This window comes from Globicephala melas, chromosome 1, assembly GCF_963455315.2.
Source record: "Globicephala melas chromosome 1, mGloMel1.2, whole genome shotgun sequence".
NCBI classification, from domain to species: domain Eukaryota; kingdom Metazoa; phylum Chordata; class Mammalia; order Artiodactyla; family Delphinidae; genus Globicephala; species Globicephala melas.
The window spans coordinates 33772596-33790781 of NC_083314.1; the positions used below are offsets into that span (position 1 = coordinate 33772596).

The 18186-nt window shown below is 53.6% G+C and overlaps 1 protein-coding gene across 19 annotated transcripts in view; it reads left to right on the plus strand.

Moving 5' to 3' along the window:
- NFASC (neurofascin) overlaps positions 1–18186 on the plus strand; it is a 189229-nt gene that overhangs the window by 158889 nt on the left and 12154 nt on the right. For 8 of the 19 annotated variants that reach the window (XM_060293361.1, XM_060293385.1, XM_060293350.1 and 5 more), the window contains 4 exons: positions 712–726; positions 6128–6349; positions 9846–9962; positions 11146–11298. The exons of 4 other annotated variants lie outside the window; for them this stretch is intronic. In XM_060293361.1, coding sequence (XP_060149344.1) covers positions 712–726; positions 6128–6349; positions 9846–9962; positions 11146–11298 — 507 coding nt within the window. The remainder of the gene's footprint in view (positions 1–711; positions 727–6127; positions 6350–9845; positions 9963–11145; positions 11299–18186) is intronic. 7 more of the 19 variants (XM_060293465.1, XM_060293469.1, XM_060293456.1 and 4 more) reach the window with 4 other exon arrangements.

An 18186-nucleotide genomic window follows, 5' to 3' on the forward strand; every position in this document is an offset into this window, starting at 1 on the left:
TTTGCGGCAAATTCAGGAATTCCTTTTAGGGCTCTCAGTCCCCAGCTGAGTTTCTTCCTTCATATAATACAACGGGGCAGCAGGACAGCAGGACAGTGGCTCCGGGCTCCAGTCCATCACACGCCCCAGCCTTCCGAGGCTGAGCTGGTGTGGGGAGCGTTCAGCCAGCCAAATGCGCTCCCTCTCACCCACCCCCCACCCCAGCACTGTTCAGCGCCTGCCCCTGGGGATGAAGGAACCGTCCTCTTGACAGGCGTTGATGTCCTCCTAAACCACCTGTACCTTATGCCTTCAGTTCCTGGCGTCACTGAGGGTTACCCAGACTCCTTCACCCCAGCCCAGCTAGGAAAGGACACACCCTTCGAGAAAGACCTGGGAATACAGCACTCGAGGTGGACTGTTTCTGCTGCCACCTCTTAGCTGTCCTTGAGTAGAGGCAGAAACGAGTATATTAGAAAGGTTTCCAAGACCCAGGAAAGTTTTCCGTAGGAACGTGCCAGACCCCAGTGGAGTTGAACATGATCCCCGAACAGCAGGTGGCATCCTCAGGGCCGTGACCAGCACTTGGCCACACCGTCTGGGTCAGATTTGAGCCAGAACCTTCTCTGTCCTGTGATTGCTTGTCTTGTGGTTTCACCTGTGCTGTTTTCTCTTCCCTCTCGTTCTTTCGCCCTCTCCCTCTCTGGCTATCTTGGGCGCTGTGTTCTGAAGCTGCTCCAACCGCAGGTACCGTACCAGCAGCGGAGGTAATGGGCATGGCATGGGGCGATTCAGGTGGAGTCCAGCCCAGCCAGAGCGGAGAAGGAGGGAGAGGCTTGGGGTGAAAGCATGCTCCGGACTCACCCTTTCAGTGGTTGGGAAGCCAGACTCTCCAGGAGGATGTATGTGGAGGATGGGACCAGAGGAGATCAAACACGTTCTCCTCCCTTCGCTAGAGAAGGAGGTTGGCTTAGAAGAGGCCCCACAGGCATAGGCTGCAGACCTGTTCTCTGGAGCTGCAGCTTTCTCTGAAGCTGAGTGATTACTTCCCCTGAGCCACCTGGGGCCTTGCCCAGGCTTGACATCTCAGAGCACAGAGAAAGGGTCCACAGCCTTTGGGTGGCCAACTGCGCCCTAGAAGGAGTGGGGGCAGCTGGCTCCTGTCTCCTGGTCAGGCTGCCATCCCCTGAAAGGGTGGCCTGTGGGGGAGCACGCCGTGCATGCTGGCCTTGCATGCTGCATGGGGCCTGGCACCAGCTCTGCCACCCACCATGGCTTCTAGTCAGTGAGAACGAGTCTGCATGTCCCAGGATGGGGCCGGGTGCCCCAGGACCTGGAGTCTCAGTGGACACCATGCACTGATGGCCCGCTCACCCCTCAGAAACCCAGCTTCTCAGAGTCTTGGGTGTTAAGAACAGTCTCCACTCTTGGGGTCTGGGAGGTGGACGCACAGTGAGGAGTTGGGCAGGCAAGGCTGGAGCAGGAGATGACCTGCTAGCCAAGGTCCTTGTCTCAAGTCCTCATGTTGTGGGTTTGAGGAACATCACCACCGAAGGCCGGTCCTCAAGCTGGAGGAACTAGGCAGGGGCCTCAGGGTGCCTTCCGCTGCCCTCCTTTGAGGCAGAACCAAGGCTATAGGGCAAGGGTTTGCCAGAGCCTTCTCAGGCTCCAGGCAGCAGGGAGAAGCGAGAGCCGGGTGAGGAACTGGAGGGCTGGCTTAGGAAGAGGACGCCACCTTACCCGGTTTGGTTCCCCTCCACCTTCACTCATTTACTGCCCCCCGCCCCGCTATTTTAGGTTGATTCTGTTTCTGTTGCGCACCCTGCTTCCTTTGTTTGCGTTTGCTCCACCAGTCAGATCTGGGTGGTGCGCTGCCATCATCCTTCCCACCCCCAGTCCTCTCCATCCCCCCCGCCCCCAAATAACCCAGGCCTGCAGGGGCCAGTGCCTCCCCACCTCTGCTGGGATGTGAGGCAGAGAGGTGTCCTGGGCCTGGAGACCGGGAGAAAGCCATCCTTGCAGTCTGGGAGTGGCCCTAACTTCCTGATTCAAGTTTGCATAAGGGTTTCCCCTGGGACTATTATAGCAGGTGCTCAGGGCAGCCGAAGCAACTTAGTGGAGATGGAAGGGGAGGTGCAGGGAGGGCACCACATGAATCACCTAGACGCTCTTTGGTCAAGCAGCTCGCAGTCCACCTTCCCCATTCTGGCACCCAGGACCCAAAGCAAGTGGATCTGGTCGCGGGGAATATGCTTTGCTCAGTGGGCATCCGTGCCAGTCTGTGCTGCCCCTCTCGTGTGTGGCAGGTATGAGGGGGATGGATGTACTTCCAAACACCCCACTTCCTACTTCTCGCTTAGGAAAGATCCAAGCTCACCCTGGTGTGCAGAGGCTGCCAGGGCCTCTGTCCATCGGTCAGATGTGTTTCCTAGGCTCCAGCTTCCATGTGACATGGTGGTAGAGGCACAACGCGCATCTTGGTAAATGAGCTGTGCTGGTAACATCAGCCGTTCCCAGCCTTAAATGCATAAGAACCTCCTGCACAGTCTGCAGGTGCGAGGTGATGGCGCTCAGGTTCTATACTGGTGACGCGGGCCTGGAGTCCAGCCCGCTGCTCCCTTCCCTCTCATCTTCTCCGAACGTGGGCATTCTCCCCCGCAGACTGATCTGTTCCTATCTCACCCGGTAAAGGTAATTCCTGTCATGCACCCCTATCTGCAGTCTCTTAGGGTTGCTGCCCATCTGTCCTGGCCATCTGTGATTTGGCCAGGGTGGTCCGTGCACCAGGTGGACATGTTTGGACTGAACCCTCCACCTTGGAATGTCTGGAAACTGCTATCCTTGTCTTTGACTCGGCTCATATCTGCCAGTGTTTGGTGGGCAGCTCAGGTGCCCAGGTTCTGGGCAACGAAAAATGAATAAGAGACGTGTTGTCTTAATTTTCTCCATCTCCTGCATGGTGTCGCCCAAAACTCTGGTGGAAAACGCTTGGCCATAGCTGGGGTGCCTTCCAGTGTGCATTAGGTAAGCCATTAGGTTGACACTGCCTTCAGGTAGGGGTCCTGTGCTTCCAGCTCCAGGCCCACTGTGGCGCCCCATTACTCTCGGTCGCCAGGCTGGTGGTCTCCACTGGGCAGTGACCAGGGTGGTTCTCCAGCCCATAGTTCCTGCTGTGGCTGAAGATGACCCCCTAGCCCAGCAACGAGTCTGTCCAGCCTGTGGGCCACTCTGACTGTAAGGCCCGCTTCTGGTCCTTATTCCCCGTTTATCTGCTACCCCCACCCCGCCCCAGGGGTTGAAATCATCTGAATCCCCTTAGACCTGAGCACTGGACAGTTTCCCATGGAAAACCTGCCCTCCCCTCCCACCTATAACAACTCACTCACCTGACCCTTCTGTCCCTTCCCTCAGAGCCTTGCCTTCTTACCTCTGCCTTCCCAGTCTCTCTGGCCCTGTCCAACCCTGGGACAATAGACACAGCTAATGAGTAGGCCAGAGAGGATGCTGATTTACCAGCTGGGACCTCAGCCAGCCCAGAAGGTGTCTTCTCCGCTGTGCCTCCAGTGCTGGGGACCCTCTGGGAGGACGCCTGGAAGCACCTCCTTTCCTCCCACCCCGTTCTGGTCCCCTCTCGCTAATACCTGATTGTTGCTGCTGAGCTGAAGGCTAAGCATCTAGGTAGCCATCATCAAAGAAAACCCTTCCTCCTGTCACACTTGGCAGAGGGAGGGGAGGGAGTGTGGAAGCATCCTCAGTCATTGCTCATTCTTGTCTCTGCCCAGCAGGGCCCAGGAAGAAACTCGCTCCAGCCTAGCCTCTCTCAGCATCTCTGTTTCTAGGGCTGCTCGCTGGAGCGCCCGGGGAAGCGTGTGGGCCTGGCTGTAGGCCCTGTGTGAGCATGAGTGTGTGTACCTGCTTGTATGAGGACCAGGGCCCACGTGAGAGTGTGAATAGCTTCCGGGGGCCAGGAAATGCAGCACCACTGTGCACATAAGAAGGGAAGCCCACGTCTCTGCACTGCACAGAGTGGGATGATTTAACTTTAAAGGCATTTTCAGTTTTTTGATGACGCCTTTTAAATAGTCATAGCAAAGGGGAACCTTGTGAACATTGCAGTTGCCAGAAATTATTAGAAAATACACTATTGATAAGGAGCCAGAGCAGAGCAGTCCTATCCAGATGGACAAAATAGCTTCTCAGGGTTCCTTCCGGCAGCTCAGAACAGCAGGGAAAGCCCATGTGTGTTCCGTGGCCACGGGAGCTGCCAGGCATCAGGCCTGAGAGGGAGCTCACCTTTGCCTTGTGATCTCTCAGGCCCTTATGTGTGTGTGTGTGTGTGTCTTGGTGGGTGGGATAGGCGAATTCCCGCAGGCTGAGCTCTTACAGCGCTGAGCTTGCATTCCAGGCCTGGGGCCACCTTGGACTGAAATACATCCTTGAATACTGACTGTGAGAGGGAGAGTTTTTCCCACCGCACTTTCCCTCCCCCCACCCCTCCCTGATGTCTGCCAGTTGACTGGGGTTTGGGGAATATAGCGCAGTCTGCCTTCACCTTGCCCAGGAATCTCTGGAATGCATGGGGCATAGTCAGCTGCCCAGTGTGACTTCTGTGGTCAGCACCCTCAGGCCCAATAACGCCTCTGATCTTACAAATAGGGAAGCGACTGGGATCCCGGGAACAGTCCCTCCTTCTCTATGGAGGACTTGTAATATTGGCGTCCCCGGGGGAATGAAAGGGCTTCTGTTGGTCAGGCTCTTGTTGAGAAGACTTAGGATCTCTTGATTCTTTCTTGAGAAAGGCTTTCTGGCAATTTTCTCTCTGGTTCCCTCGCTGCCCTGGCTCCCTTCTGGAGAGCGGGGATAGTATTTTCCTGATCTTCTGCAGATTTGAGATAAGGTAGGATATCACTCTTCCTTGAAAGTTAGAGTTACCTACTTATGTCTTAACATCACTGCCTTCTGCCCCGTCAGCAGTGACACTAGAAAGTAGACTGTGGTCAGATCACAGGAGATAGTGGGCAAGGGGGAGAGGCAGCTCTGTCTCTCTCTGATTTGCCCATCATTCTTCTCATACCCTAAGCTTTAGCAATACTGGAACTAAAGAGTAATAGGCCAGCCCTTTGTTAGTGTCCACAACCCTTCTGTAGAAGGAAAGACGGTCTATGGAAATGTTGTCATGATAGACTTAGCCCCTTAGGGCTGACCGACGACAAAGGGTAGCTTTGGATGGGAGATGAGGAAGTAAGAGGTAGTGCAGATTCGAACTTCTCTGAAGATTTATGCTCTTTTGCATTTATGCTCTTTTGGGGGATTTCTACATCTACTGTGGGCTGGGAAGATGGCGCTACTGAGCGCAGGCCACACTGCGAGTCCATCAGTGCCCTTTTCCCACATTCTAATCAAAGGGAAAGGGCTTCCGGTGTCCAGACCCCAGATGCCCTAGAGAGAAAGGCAGTTACTACAAGTCAGGGTGGATTGGGGTAATCTGGGACCGTCGCTGGACGGAGAAGAAGGGAGGAGAGGCCAGGGAATGAACAAGAGCTGAGAGCCTGGGGAGGGGCTGGCGGTGGAGGTAGGAAAGACAAACCAAGGTGCAAGCCTTGCCCACAGAGTGGGGATCGTTCTCTCTCTCTGTCACTGGGTTTGGGTGGTGGTAGAGCTCAAGCAGGCAGGAGAGGGGGTGATTTGGGCGTGAATGGGTGGGAATGGCAGGCTTCCCGGCGCTCCTGCAGGGCAGGGCCCCGCAGCCTGCCCACCTCCGAGGCCGGGGCTCCAGGCCTGGACCCAAGTGGTGCTGCTTGGCCTGTGCTGGGTGCTGCTTGACCTGGGACTCCATGTCATCCCTGGGGTCTGAGTGATCTGGTGTGTGTCCCGTCTTCATCACGCCCTTGGCTGTGTGCATGCTGGCGCTCTGAGCCACACAGACCATGAGAAGAAAATGAAACACACAGGCTTCATTCTCTTTCCTTGCCATGGTCCTGTTCTCTTTCACGGCGACCCGTCTCACCCAGTCCATCCTGCTCGGGGAGGCTTCTGGTCCCTAAGCTCCGTCTCTTCTGCGGGCTGCCTGCCTTGCACGTGGGGCCGTGTGTCCAGGCTGGGGACGGCCACACCGACCAGACTTGGCTGTTTTACATTTCCCCCTTAGCTCCTCCCACGTCGCCCCCGACCACGGTGGGTGTGACGGGCACGGTGGGCAGTACTGATGCCACTGCTGCCACCACCGAAGCCACAACAGTCCCCACCATCCCAACTGTCGCACCCTCCACCGTCGCCACCACCACCGTCGCCACAACTACTACAACCACTGCCGCCGCCACCACCACGGAGAGTCCTCCCACCACCACCAGGACTGAGATTCAAGAATCCGGTACTGCCCGTCATCCGTGCTCCTGTCCCTCCAACCACAGGCTTCCTCAGATGGGGGGGGGGGGCGGGTCTGAGATGGTGCTGGTCAACACCTCCCTTTGTTTCTGCTTTGAAAGCACAGGAGACTAGATTCTCTGTCTGGTGGCCTAGAGGCACAGAGCACCCGCCCCTATGGTGGCCTCCACTGCTCAGAGCCCCTGTCCTAACCTCGGATCCCTGTTCTTTCACAGAGGGCCCCCAGGCCCCAGACTGTAGGGCTGCCTCCAGCCACATGCTGAGGGATCAGCTTAGGGCTGAGCACTCCAGAAGGCGGAGAGTGGGGAAGGAAAGGGCCTGACACTGGCCAACCAGCCTGAGAAGGCTTCCTGTCTCTGCCATGGTGCCCCAGGCTTGCAGCAGAGGGCTGAGGAGTGGGGAGTGGCCAGCCATGCCAGGTTCTGTCCCCAGAACCCTGCGCCTCCCTTGCACCTCTCCCCGAAAGGCGCACTTATAGACTTTTCTAGTCAGAGCTTGCAGGAAATGGCATTACCAAGGAGTCCTGTAATGCCACAGAGTGCTCTGTGGCTCTCCCCACTCATATTCCCCACACCCCCAGATATACACACGGAGGGAAAATCGCAGCCTTTCTAGGGGCCCTTGGTAAATAAGAATCGATCCCAGGGCTGGCCTGCTGAGCCCAGAGAGTGTGCTGTTCCTGCATCGCGCAGCCAGGCCAGGAAGCTCTGTTCTTCCAGCATGAGGAGACCCCCTCGGGAATCCAGCAGTACTTCTAAGAACTGACATCAAACACTCTTATTACCATGGAGGGGAGGGCCTCTAGCTTGTGGAGCCACGGGCCAGCTGTAAAGCACGATGCAGCCGGCAGGGCTGGCAGGAAGCACCCGGAACCCTCCTCCAGCAGCCGTAGAACTGTAGGCCCCCTCTGTTTCCTGGGCAAGTCCCTTCGCCTTCCGAGGCCTCGCTGTCACCCATCCCACCCCTCTTCTCTCAGCACTTGAATGAGGATAGAGGCTTAATGCATGTGCGAGTATCTTCTTCAATCCAATTACATGGAGTTGTGTGAGCCGTAAGGGGAGACACGTGGTACGTAGCTGACATTATGCTCCTCAGACCTTGAAAACACTGATTTGCCTTAAAGCTGCAATAACGAGAATTTAAACAGCGTGCTCTGTAGGCAAGAGTTGGCTGAGAGAAACCTGCTAGGCTATGAGAAGCTGCCATTGGCAGCTTGGTGACTGACGGGTGTTCTTTGGGTCCACAGTGAGGCTTCTTTTGCATTCAGGTGGGCCTCCGTGCCCCACTTTAATGCTCTGAGTTCACAGAAGAGATGTACCAAGAATGAAGACAGGGAGTGGGTCTTGCTCGTTCTGGAAGGATTGGCCTCGCTGTCACAGAGGAGTAGCCTGTGGACTCTCACATCCCAACTGCTAACTGAGCCTGAGATGCTGCGGGGGCCCGGCCACACTCTGACCTTATCCTTAGAGCTCGGGGGCTGCCCTCAACATTCTCATCTCCCTCAACGCAGCAGAGTGGCTCTGTTGTCCAGGATTTTCAAAATGAAAGTTCATCTTTATCGTGTCTTACAACTTGGGACAAAATGTTTCCTAAGTTGACTCTTTTGGGTGGTGAAATGGGACTTTTTCTTTGTCCTTAACTTGTCTTTTTCAGATTTCAAGGGATACGTCTTAAGTCTCACATCCCAGGAGCTGACAGGACAATCCCTGCTTCCCCTCACTTCTTCCTCTTGTTTTTATAGTAATTGACAGCTTTCCTTCTCGGCGCCTTTCTTTGAGCTTTTCTGTTCTTTAGTGATCGTCATCTTGGTCTCTCTAGATGCCAGTGCCTTCTTCCAGCTCCCACCTCTAAATCATTTTGGTTTCCCATTGCTTGACCTTATCTAATAGTGCCCCAATCTCCATTACCTTTAAGACAGTCAGATTTGGGCCAGGGTTGTATTGGTGGTCAGACTGTCTAAACGCAAATTCTTTGGCTATTTCCAGGGCCCAGGGCTGAGGAGGAAAAATCTCAAGTCCCCAAATCATAACTGATCATAATTCATTCCCACTAGAAAGAGCCGTGAGATTCTAAGGAGCTGGGATTTGGGCTGAGTTAAAGCAGCCAGTACAGCGGAAACCTTTGGCAGATCAGTAAAGAAGGCTGCCTTCTGCCCTCCCCACGGAGAATGCCTCATGCCATCAATGGAATCTCTTTCTAAAATGAATCATATTCACCTGGGGCGACTGACAACTGACAAGGTTGTAGTAGAGAAGGTGCTTCTTTGAAGTGGAGACCAGGAGATCTTTTATCACTTCCCCAGCCCTGCAGACTCAGTCACATGTCAAATAGCTAATGAATAAATGCATCACCAATGTACTCTATTCATTTATTTTTGACAGGTGAGCCGGTGACAGTGCCCCCTTGCATGCTAATAAACTATAGAGGAGCCACACTTGTAAAGTCTTTGAAATAGAAGCCTTCGTGCTAGTATTCCGCTATTAAATCTTTGCTGGGAAATGGGGTAATCAGACCGCTGGGATGCTTGAAAAATGATTACGTTTGAAGATGAGTGCCATTCTCCTGTCCACAGGCTGTAGTTTCAGACAGGGTGATGGCTTTGATAGAGTAGCTCCCAGCTCATAGGAACTAGATAATTAATGTCTTCTGTGTTACATAGAGATCGGGCCTCAAAGATACAGTGCTGAGAAGGCAACAGAGCAGGATTCTTCTGGTATCTGGACCACTGAACGTTGGGTGTCAAGAAGGAGTTATCTTCTCTGGTCCCCTCTAGCTCATGAAAGGGAGAGGAAGGATTCGTACTGTCTCTGCTTGGGGCCCTGGGGTTTTAGGCCCCCAGTCCCCTTAGAGAATCTGAGGCCATTTTTCAATAATTCAGCATCTTGTTGACCAAGAATGACCCCAGGGGCTCCTCAGACTAGAGTCACCCTTGTAGGTTGCCATTCTCCACCTCCAGTTTCAGGATCCCATTAAGGCTTTCCCCTGTTTGGTCCTGTCCTTTCTGCAAATCTCAACATGACTCTCAAGTGGCTTTTCAAGATACCCTCTCTCCTTCCTGTAGAATGTCTATAGTTGAGGGGAAAGAGGCTGGCACACCTCTCCCGCCCCGTCTGCATCCTAGCTAATGGGGCTTTTCACTGGCCCCTTTCGCTGCACTGTTCACATCCACGACAAGGGACCTAAAAAGGGAATAAACCCAGGTTAGAGCCTCCAATGGCCTGGATCAAACCCACTCTTTCATTCCTACTCCCACCTATGTGGACACACAGTTTCCGGCTCTCCCTCACATACGGGTCCTCCTGACTGTACTTGCTCATACCTAGCCTGGCTACCAAGGCTGCAGCTTGGAGCTCTGGCGGGCCCTGTGCACAGCCACTTCCTACTCTACCCTTTCCTAGCTGCCCGCGTGTGTGTGTGTGTGCGTGTGTCTACAGTGCTGCCTCCCTCCTCACCACTAACTCCTCTTCTAACCCCCCTACCAGCCCCCGATGAGCAATCCATCTGGAACGTCACAGTGCTCCCCAACAGTAAATGGGCCAACATCACCTGGAAGCACAATTTCGGGCCCGGAACTGACTTTGTGGTTGAGTACATCGACAGTAAGCATTCTGTGCGGGTGGCGGAGATGCCATTAAAAAGATCCCATGCGCTCCCCCAGGCTCAGGGAGGCCTTCCAGCCGCTTCGTTGTGGCTTAATGAAGTCGACATGTGCTCAGGCGGCAGCGAGGTTGGAAGAGCAGACTCGAGGAGGAGGAAGGGGTTTCTGCGGCCGTTAGTGAAGGTCCAGGGGTGCCTTGCGGTGGGGGCGGCCTGGGTGAGGGGCCCTTCATCCATTTCCTGCCCAGGATGACGGTTCTGGTGGCCCCCAGATGAGCCAGATCTCACCTTTGCTTGGATCTCCTTAATTCAGGTTCCAGATTCTCAGCTGTCTCCCCTAGACAGGTTAGGCCAGTCCAGACTTGGGGTTCAACTGTGCTTTGCTCACAGAGGGACACTAGCTGCTCACAGGTCAGAGACACCGTCCAGGGTCACTCGTCTCAGCTGGTGGCTTGAGCTGAGCTGTTCATTCTTTACTGGAACTGGGGAGCAAGCGTCGAGATTTGTGAGGCTGTAAAGTGTGGTCAGGCTATCTGCCTTCTCTGACTGAAGGCCCCTGTTCCTGAGGGCTCAGACCCACCATGCTGGCCTATTTGGCTTGTGCTGGAAATCAACCCAAAGCTCTTTGAGGGAGAACAAAGCCAACTCTTAGTTCTCTGCGGTTGGAGAGATATCCACATCCACAGAATACAGAATTCCTAGTTTGGTCCGCACTTTTTCAGACGACACCCAGGCACTCGCTTCTCCTGATGTGTGAATTCACCACGCAGTGAGAAATGAGAGGGGAAACCAGGAGTGAGAGCTGAGAAGCAGAGGCCGTCTCACCTCCGGTTACCGTGAGGGATGCTGACTGGCTCTCTGACCCTCTCCAGGGTAACGGAGCGCTGGCTGACACCCTGAGAGCTTAAGGAAGCAGGTCATGATGTGCTAAGTGCTTAAGACTGGGGTGAGGACAGAAAACTTTAGGAGAGGGAACAGTGTCCTAGGCTGCAGGGCCATCGTGTAGGAGAGTCAGCATGTGAGAAAGCTGGTGGAGCTGCCCGGTGACCTCCAGGTCTGCAAGACAGCCTGGCCCCTTCCCCCACCCTCCATGCTTCTACCTTTGACAGGTGCCCAGGAGCCTAAGCACTGCCTCTCCAGCTCATCATGCCCAGCCTTAGGCTGACTGAGGTTTCTGTTCCCCAGGCAACCATACGAAAAAAACTGTCCCTGTTAAGGCCCAGGCCCAGCCCATACAGCTGACAGACCTCTATCCCGGTATGACATACACGTTGCGAGTTTATTCCCGGGACAACGAGGGCATCAGCAGTACCGTCATCACCTTTATGACCAGTACAGGTGAGAGGGGATCTGGCCTGGCCTGGCCGTCCCCTACAAGCATGGGGCATGTTGTTCTCATTGTCGGCTTCCTGCTTGTCTCTTCTCCTCGGAAAGAAGACTCATCCTCCCATTTCCTCACCTTGCATGACGTGGCTCGGCTCTTCTTATGTGTCAGTCTGCAGCTCCCCGGAAGACAAAACGAGCCAAAAGTGCATGCCAGTAGATAGGAAACCATGCTTCTGACCCTGTGGGGATGAGTGGGATGGCAGGGGGGGAACGGAGGTGTTGTAGAATGAGGGCAGGGGAGACCACCTGGCCTCCACTGTGCTTGAGCCACCAGGGCTGGGTGTATATGCAGACATGGTCCCCTCGTGTGGGTCTGGGGGCAGTGTGTCCCGGAGGCACAGGGGCTTGCTTCTCGCACGTGGGGTTAGGGGATAGGCCATCCAAGGGTCTTGACCCCAAAATCCTCCCAGGAACCAAACCAAGGATCAGCATGTATGTCACTGCCTTGCCACTGTCATCTGTTGTTTAAAAATTCGAAAGTGTGTTACACAAGTTGTTTTGGTTTAATTTTGCCCCAAGTTTGTCGTGGCTTAAATGTAGTTGACCTTTGGCCGTTCTGGGGAGGGGAAGAAGCTTTCTAATCCTAAAAGAGCTCTGGATCTATCAGGGCTGTGGATAGAGAAGCTTCTTCACTTGTACCAACTGGGGCTCAGTAAAAGGTACAAGGTTCAGAAATCTGTCTGTTGATCAGGGTGGCTGGCAGTCTGGAGACCGTGAGGACACTTGCTTCTCTGTCTGTGTGTCTCTTTAAAATCATCCAGGCAAGCTAGCCAAGTGGCCAGTTTGCTGAGCCCTGGGGTAAGGATGAGTGTGGAGAAAGAGACTGAGAGCGGGAAGCACCAGTCCCTGCCTCAAGGCACATCCTAATCAGATGCAGGTTACTAGACACAGGATAAAGGAAAAAACACAATGATTTATATGAACTTCTGAATGTGGACTTAAGTACGTATTACTCTCCCTGCGCCTGGCTTGACGAGGCTGATCTTGGTAGCTTGCATCTTGAGAGTCACTGCCCATGTGTACGAGGGCCTCACTCCACCCCTGCTAGCCTGGTGCCTCCTGGTCTGGGTGTCCCGGCCTCCTCCCTGTGTCTCTGCCTGTCCTGTGCATGCCCATGCCATCAAGTCTCGGGGAGTCTGAGAGTCCGGCTGCCTGCTTGAGGCTAACGTGGCCAACTCAGGCAGGATGTCCGTGAGCAGCCAGGTCACCCTGGGAGCCAGGCCAGGGGACTGGACAGTTGACCAAGCAGAGCAGGTGGCTGGATTCTGTCTGACCCAGTCGGGGTCCCAGGCTGTTGCTCACCAGTGCGTGCATTTGATTTTGCTCATTACAAACCTGAGTCCAGCACAGGGGCAGAAAGCAAAGATGAGATTTGAGGGTAGCGTTCCATCCTAGGGATTGCAGCAAAAGCCAGCTCAGCCTGCTTTCAGACTTCGACTTCTCCCAGAGCTGAGCCCTGGGACTGTGGGCGAGGGTTGGGGAGAAAGAGCCAGAGCAAAAAGGACCAGCCCCTGCCCTGGGGTATGTCCCAATCTGCTTTGAGATATGAAACATGCACTACAGAAAAATAATAATAATGATTGGTAATACACTTCTGAATATTGACTCAGGTGTTCATCTCTCTTTTCCTGTGGTTGCTATGGAGAAACTGATCCCATAACTTGCTTTCAGAGTGATTGAGGCCTTCAGCACTTGCATGTTTCCCCAGTTCCTCCCAGTGCAAGCTGGAGAGGGCAGGTATGACCCTCGCCCTGAGTACATACAGCTCACTTACCTCCCTGGCTGGCTGGAAATGACTATGTGCAAACTACATAGAGAAGGAAAATATTTCCACTTTCTGAAGTTCATGTGTGTCTGTGAGTGTGTGTTCAGATCCTTTGAAAACACACAAAGGAGTGGCAGGACTCCAGAGTCAAGTTCACACAATGTCCCAGGTCTCTGTGTCTCATCAACGTAAGTGATCATCTCTGGGCCCAACCACTAGTCATTTAGGCAACCACAGGCCATCACTGTAGTCTATAGACTCAAACATGCTACAGTGGTTCAGGAAGGAAATGGAAGAAAACCACAAGGAATGCTAACAAGCTCCCTGACTCTCACCAGAAAGATCTCACATGGGAAGTTAATCACCAATTCTTGAAGCTTTTGAAGCCAAAGAGACCCGAGGGACCACAAACACATAACCCTGGACTCCAGGAGGCCTGCCAGCTCTTACATCCTGGGGCAGGTGGGATGGGGGGGCTGACGGGGGCCAGCGAGACAGACAGCAAACTGCCTTAGACCTCAGGGACTCCGGGAGGAGGGATGTTAGGGGACCTACTTGTATTTGGCCTCTTTCTGCTGTGTTTGGGAGAAACCCAGGATGGAGCGAGGTGAAGATGGAAAGGTGTAAAATGATGCTTAAGTGAGAGCAGCCAAGCTAAACTGCATTTGAAGAAGCCCAGGGGCTTCCCTGGTGGCGCAGTGGTTGAGAGTTGGCCTGCCGATGCAGGGGACACGGGTTCGTGCCCCAGTCCGGGAAGATCCCACATGCCACGTAGCGGCTGGGCCCGTGAGCCATGGCCACTGAGCCTGCATGTCCGGAGCCTGTGCTCCGCAGCGGGAGAGGCCACAACAGTGAGAGGTCCGTGTACTGCAAAACAAACAAACAAACAAAAAAGCCCATCCCTGTCATACTTGTTCATCTGCCCTATTTCTGAAATATAATTTTTTTGCTGACTTTGAGTGACTGGCCTCTCTCCAATGGCCAAACCAATTTCCTCCTGATTAGAGTTCGGAGTTATGGGAACTGTCTGCCTTGCAGGTGAATTGCCCGTTTCTGAGCAGGATTGTAGGGTGCGGTGTGGAAGGCACACAAAATATGGCCTCTAGGCCAGAGTAAGAGTTATTAGGACCTGTGTGTCCCCAGTGAACGGCTGCTGTTCTGGCTTCCGTTAGCTACAGCAAAGGTGGTGAGTGTAAACATACCCTGGTCTTGGGATGTTGCTATTACTGTGTCCGTTAGGAATCTGGAAACATGTTGAACGGATCGATTAAGAGTGGTGTTAGCAGACAAATGTAACTGCCTTGCAAAAACGCCTTATTCCTCTCAGAGTCTGTGTGTGGGGTCACATTGTGAGTGAGATCACGTCCTAAATTTCTTTTGGTTCTTGAGAAACTGAGTCATTTTGATGGGGTCTGGTTGAGCCCACCTTACACCAGATCCCACTGGGTTTTTGGTCTCTTTGTTTGTTTTTGTGTATCATTGACACTGATTAGTTTTAGGCGTACAACATAATGATTTGATCTATGTATATACTGCAAAATGATTATCACTATAGGTTTAGTTGACATCTATCACCAAGCATAGTTACAAAATCTACTTGGTTTTGAACAGCCTTCTGTGTCCAAACTTCACAGAAATTTCTTTGATCTTTTCAGTGAGGACTGAAGGTAACATTTGAACTTTACGTGGTGCTGTCAGGAATGGAAAGCTACATTTAATTTCTAAATTGCCCATATGGCCACTTTCCCTGGTATTGTGACTTTCTCTCCCAAGAGAAAGGAGTCTCGTGGGAGACGGCTATCGGCAAGATGGTGGAGCAAACAGGTCACTGCAGACATTCAGACCAACTTCTCTGCAAAAGGTGGTGACCACCATCCAAACACAAGTTGAAGTGGCTCCTTCATCCCAGTGCCCAGGTAGCACGTGGTCAAGCCAATATCCATGTGACCCTCCAGCTGTTATCAGGAAAAAATGCAAGAGACACCCCAGGTTAACCATAGCATATTAGGATTAAATTGGTCATTAATCAATAAGTAGTCAATGACTGCTTGTTAGGTGACCAACATCATGCTAAGTACGAGGGGGCCCAAGGAATCCCCTTTTCTCAAGCCTTAATAGTATCATTGGACATCAGAACGCAGGAAACAGAGCAATTAAATGTTACATTGTGCAGAGTAAATAGGGGTGAAGTGGGGGTTCAGAGATTGGTGTGAGCTGGAGGAATGGGAGATTCAGGAAGGAGGGGGTACAATGTGGAAAGGTGGAGGGCAAGAAGGGTGGCAATCCAGGCTGTCTGGGGCAGGATGGGAAGGATGCAGGGAGGGGAAGACCAGAGCACCTGGCATGATGGAAGTGTTCTGGGAACATGATAACATGATGTGTCATTGTATCCTTGGGATCTGATGGACACTGGGGTGAGGGGACTCCTTTAGAATGGTGCAGTGACGTGAATATAAGAGACATTTTGGAAGGAGTAAAATGATAGCCCTTAGAGATGAGTTGTGAAGCCACTGGCAGAAGCATGGGGGCAGGAAGGGGGCAGAGGGACCATCCAAGGAGATGTCAGGAGCAAGCCCTGGGCTTACAGTGTAGGACAGGCTGGAAGGACAATGAGAGATGAAAAAAGGATCACCAGTTGGAAGGGCAGGACTGGAGGGCAGATGAGAGTAAGAGTCAAGGGTGTCGAGGTAAGTCTGGGAAAGATGCCCTCAGTGGTGGTGGATGAGCGCTGAGTACAGAGGGGCTCGAGGTTAGCGTCTTGGGGGCAGAGAAAGGAGTTGGCAGGAACTGGAGATGATGGAAGATCAAAGAGTTTACCTATAAGAGGACAGTGCATGCACTAGAGCCAAAAAGTCTGCCAGGTTCCTCCAGGGTTTTTTGTTTTAAGATACAAGGAGCTTCAACGTGCTTAACAGCAGAAGGGAGGAGATAGCACAGAGGAAGAAATTGAAAATGCTAGAGTTTTCAGAGATCCTTACAGGATTGAGCCACCAAGGAGGTGAGGCATTGGACACAGAAGGAAGGGACAGTCGTGGAGGCTGTGAGGTTTCAGTGGTCTCCAGAGTGGGGCAGGTGAGCTCGACACCGAGACACTGACTCAAAGAGAGGGTCACGTGGGGGCAGCGAGAAGGGGAGGGGGAGCAGTTGGGAGGGGCAGTGAGAAAGGAGTGGAAGGGTGGCCAGGCTGCAGAGAAGGTCCAGTTGAAGTATGACTTAGTGAATCTGTGAGGGGCCTGGGTCTTCATCTTCCTCCAGCAAAGCTCAAAGCAAGCACAAAAAGATGCCATAACTGCCAAGGGGACCCACAGCGGGCGACTGAGTCGCGTGCTGGAATGGGTGATGCAGAAGGGAGGGCAGCGTGGAGTTTGAGGGAAGCAGAGACCCCATCAGGCCAAGAGGATGAGTGGACTGAGCGAAGGGAAGGAAGTCAGGAAGCAGATCAAGTGCCTCTATTTTCCAGGCTGTGTCCCAGCACTGGGGGGATGACAGTAACCCTGACAGTCCCTCCTTCAAGGAGCTTACTTCTGGGTGGAGAGATGAGAGCGGAGTAGTGAAGAGCACAGACTCGAGCTGTGACGGCCAGGGGTCACAGCTCAGCTCTACCACTTACCAGCTCTGGGCCCCTAAGCAAATCACTAACCTCAGTGCCTCAGTTTCCCCACCTGTGAAATAGGGGTAATAGTAAAAATCCACCTTATGGGGTTGTTGTGAGGATTAAATTAGATAATCATGGGAAAGCACTTGGAGTCGTGCCAGCCCATAGGAAGTGCTTATGGGTGTAAACTGTTAGTAAGATAGCAAATGGTTATAAGTGCTATGAAGAGGACAAATTCGAGCCCTCGGATAGAGAGTGGCTGGGTGGGGGAGAGGGCTTTTGCCTTAGCTGGGAAGTTCCAGGAAGGCCTTTCCAAAGAGATGACATTTGCTGAGGCAGCCATCTGAAAAAAAGAGCAGCAGATGCAAAGGCCCTGGGGCAGGAGTGGGAGTGGCCAGTGTGGCTGGAGTGTCCAGGGTGGTGGGAGATGGGACTGATGGAGCCCAGCAGATCAGGATAAGGAATGGACGGTTTTTCCTAACAGTAATGAGAAGCATTGGAGGTTGAAGCGAGGAAGTGATCTGATCCTGCATGGGGTTTAGGAAGACCTCTCTGACCCTGTGCAGGAAATGGCCTTCGGGAGCGGGAGCGGAAGCAGGGATGGGATTTGCCCCACAGCGTACCTGGATCAGGGTAGTCACAGCCATGTTCCCATGGGACTCAGCTGCTTTCCATCCCGGGCTGCCTGGGCAGCCAGAGCACAGAGAGCGTGGAAGGTCTTGTTCATCAGTCTTCATTGTTTATTGAGACCCATCTTGGTGCAGTACCCTTGGCTAGATGCTGAGAACACTGTAAAGACAGTTTCTCTGCCCAAGAAGAGCAAAGGGTAGACTGCACCCAGATACGTGCCCCACAAAATGGTGTGTGATGCAGACCCTAGAGTACGGCACGGGCCCAGGGTCCATCCTCTGTGCCTGTGCTTCTCCCCCGAGGAGGCCCTGAGCTTCGGTTCTGGCTGCGTGGCTCTCAGCACTCCCGATGTTGTCTGGCTGTCCCAGAGGCCACTCCGCTCGCTCTGCTGGCCCCAGGGTTACCCAGGGTCTGTTCTGCCCCTGTGATCCTTCCTGTCCTCCACGTCGTGGTTTCCGTGGAAGGCTGCTTCTTTTGTTCTCCAGTCCATAGAAAGGAAGAGGGCAAGTGATTCCTACCCACCCCACCCCTTCTGATCTCTAACCTTAGCCATTGGTCCTCCAGGACACCGTCAGATCTGCTTCTGGTCTCCAGGCCCGCCCATCCGCCCCTCGCGTCATGAGGGTGTCTGCCCACTTTGAGACAGGTCTCCACATGTCCAGGCAGGGACAGCGAGGGGCCCGCTGTCACAGGGGTCTCCACGTACGGAAGTGGTCTGGGAGAGGCAGCATGGGGTGTGCTGAATGCACAGCCCTGGCCCTAACCTCGCCACCGGCCCGTCTGGGCTCCCCACACAGGGGCTGTCTTTGCTGTCAGGGAGCCCACAGTGCAGCTGGGGAGACACAAGGAA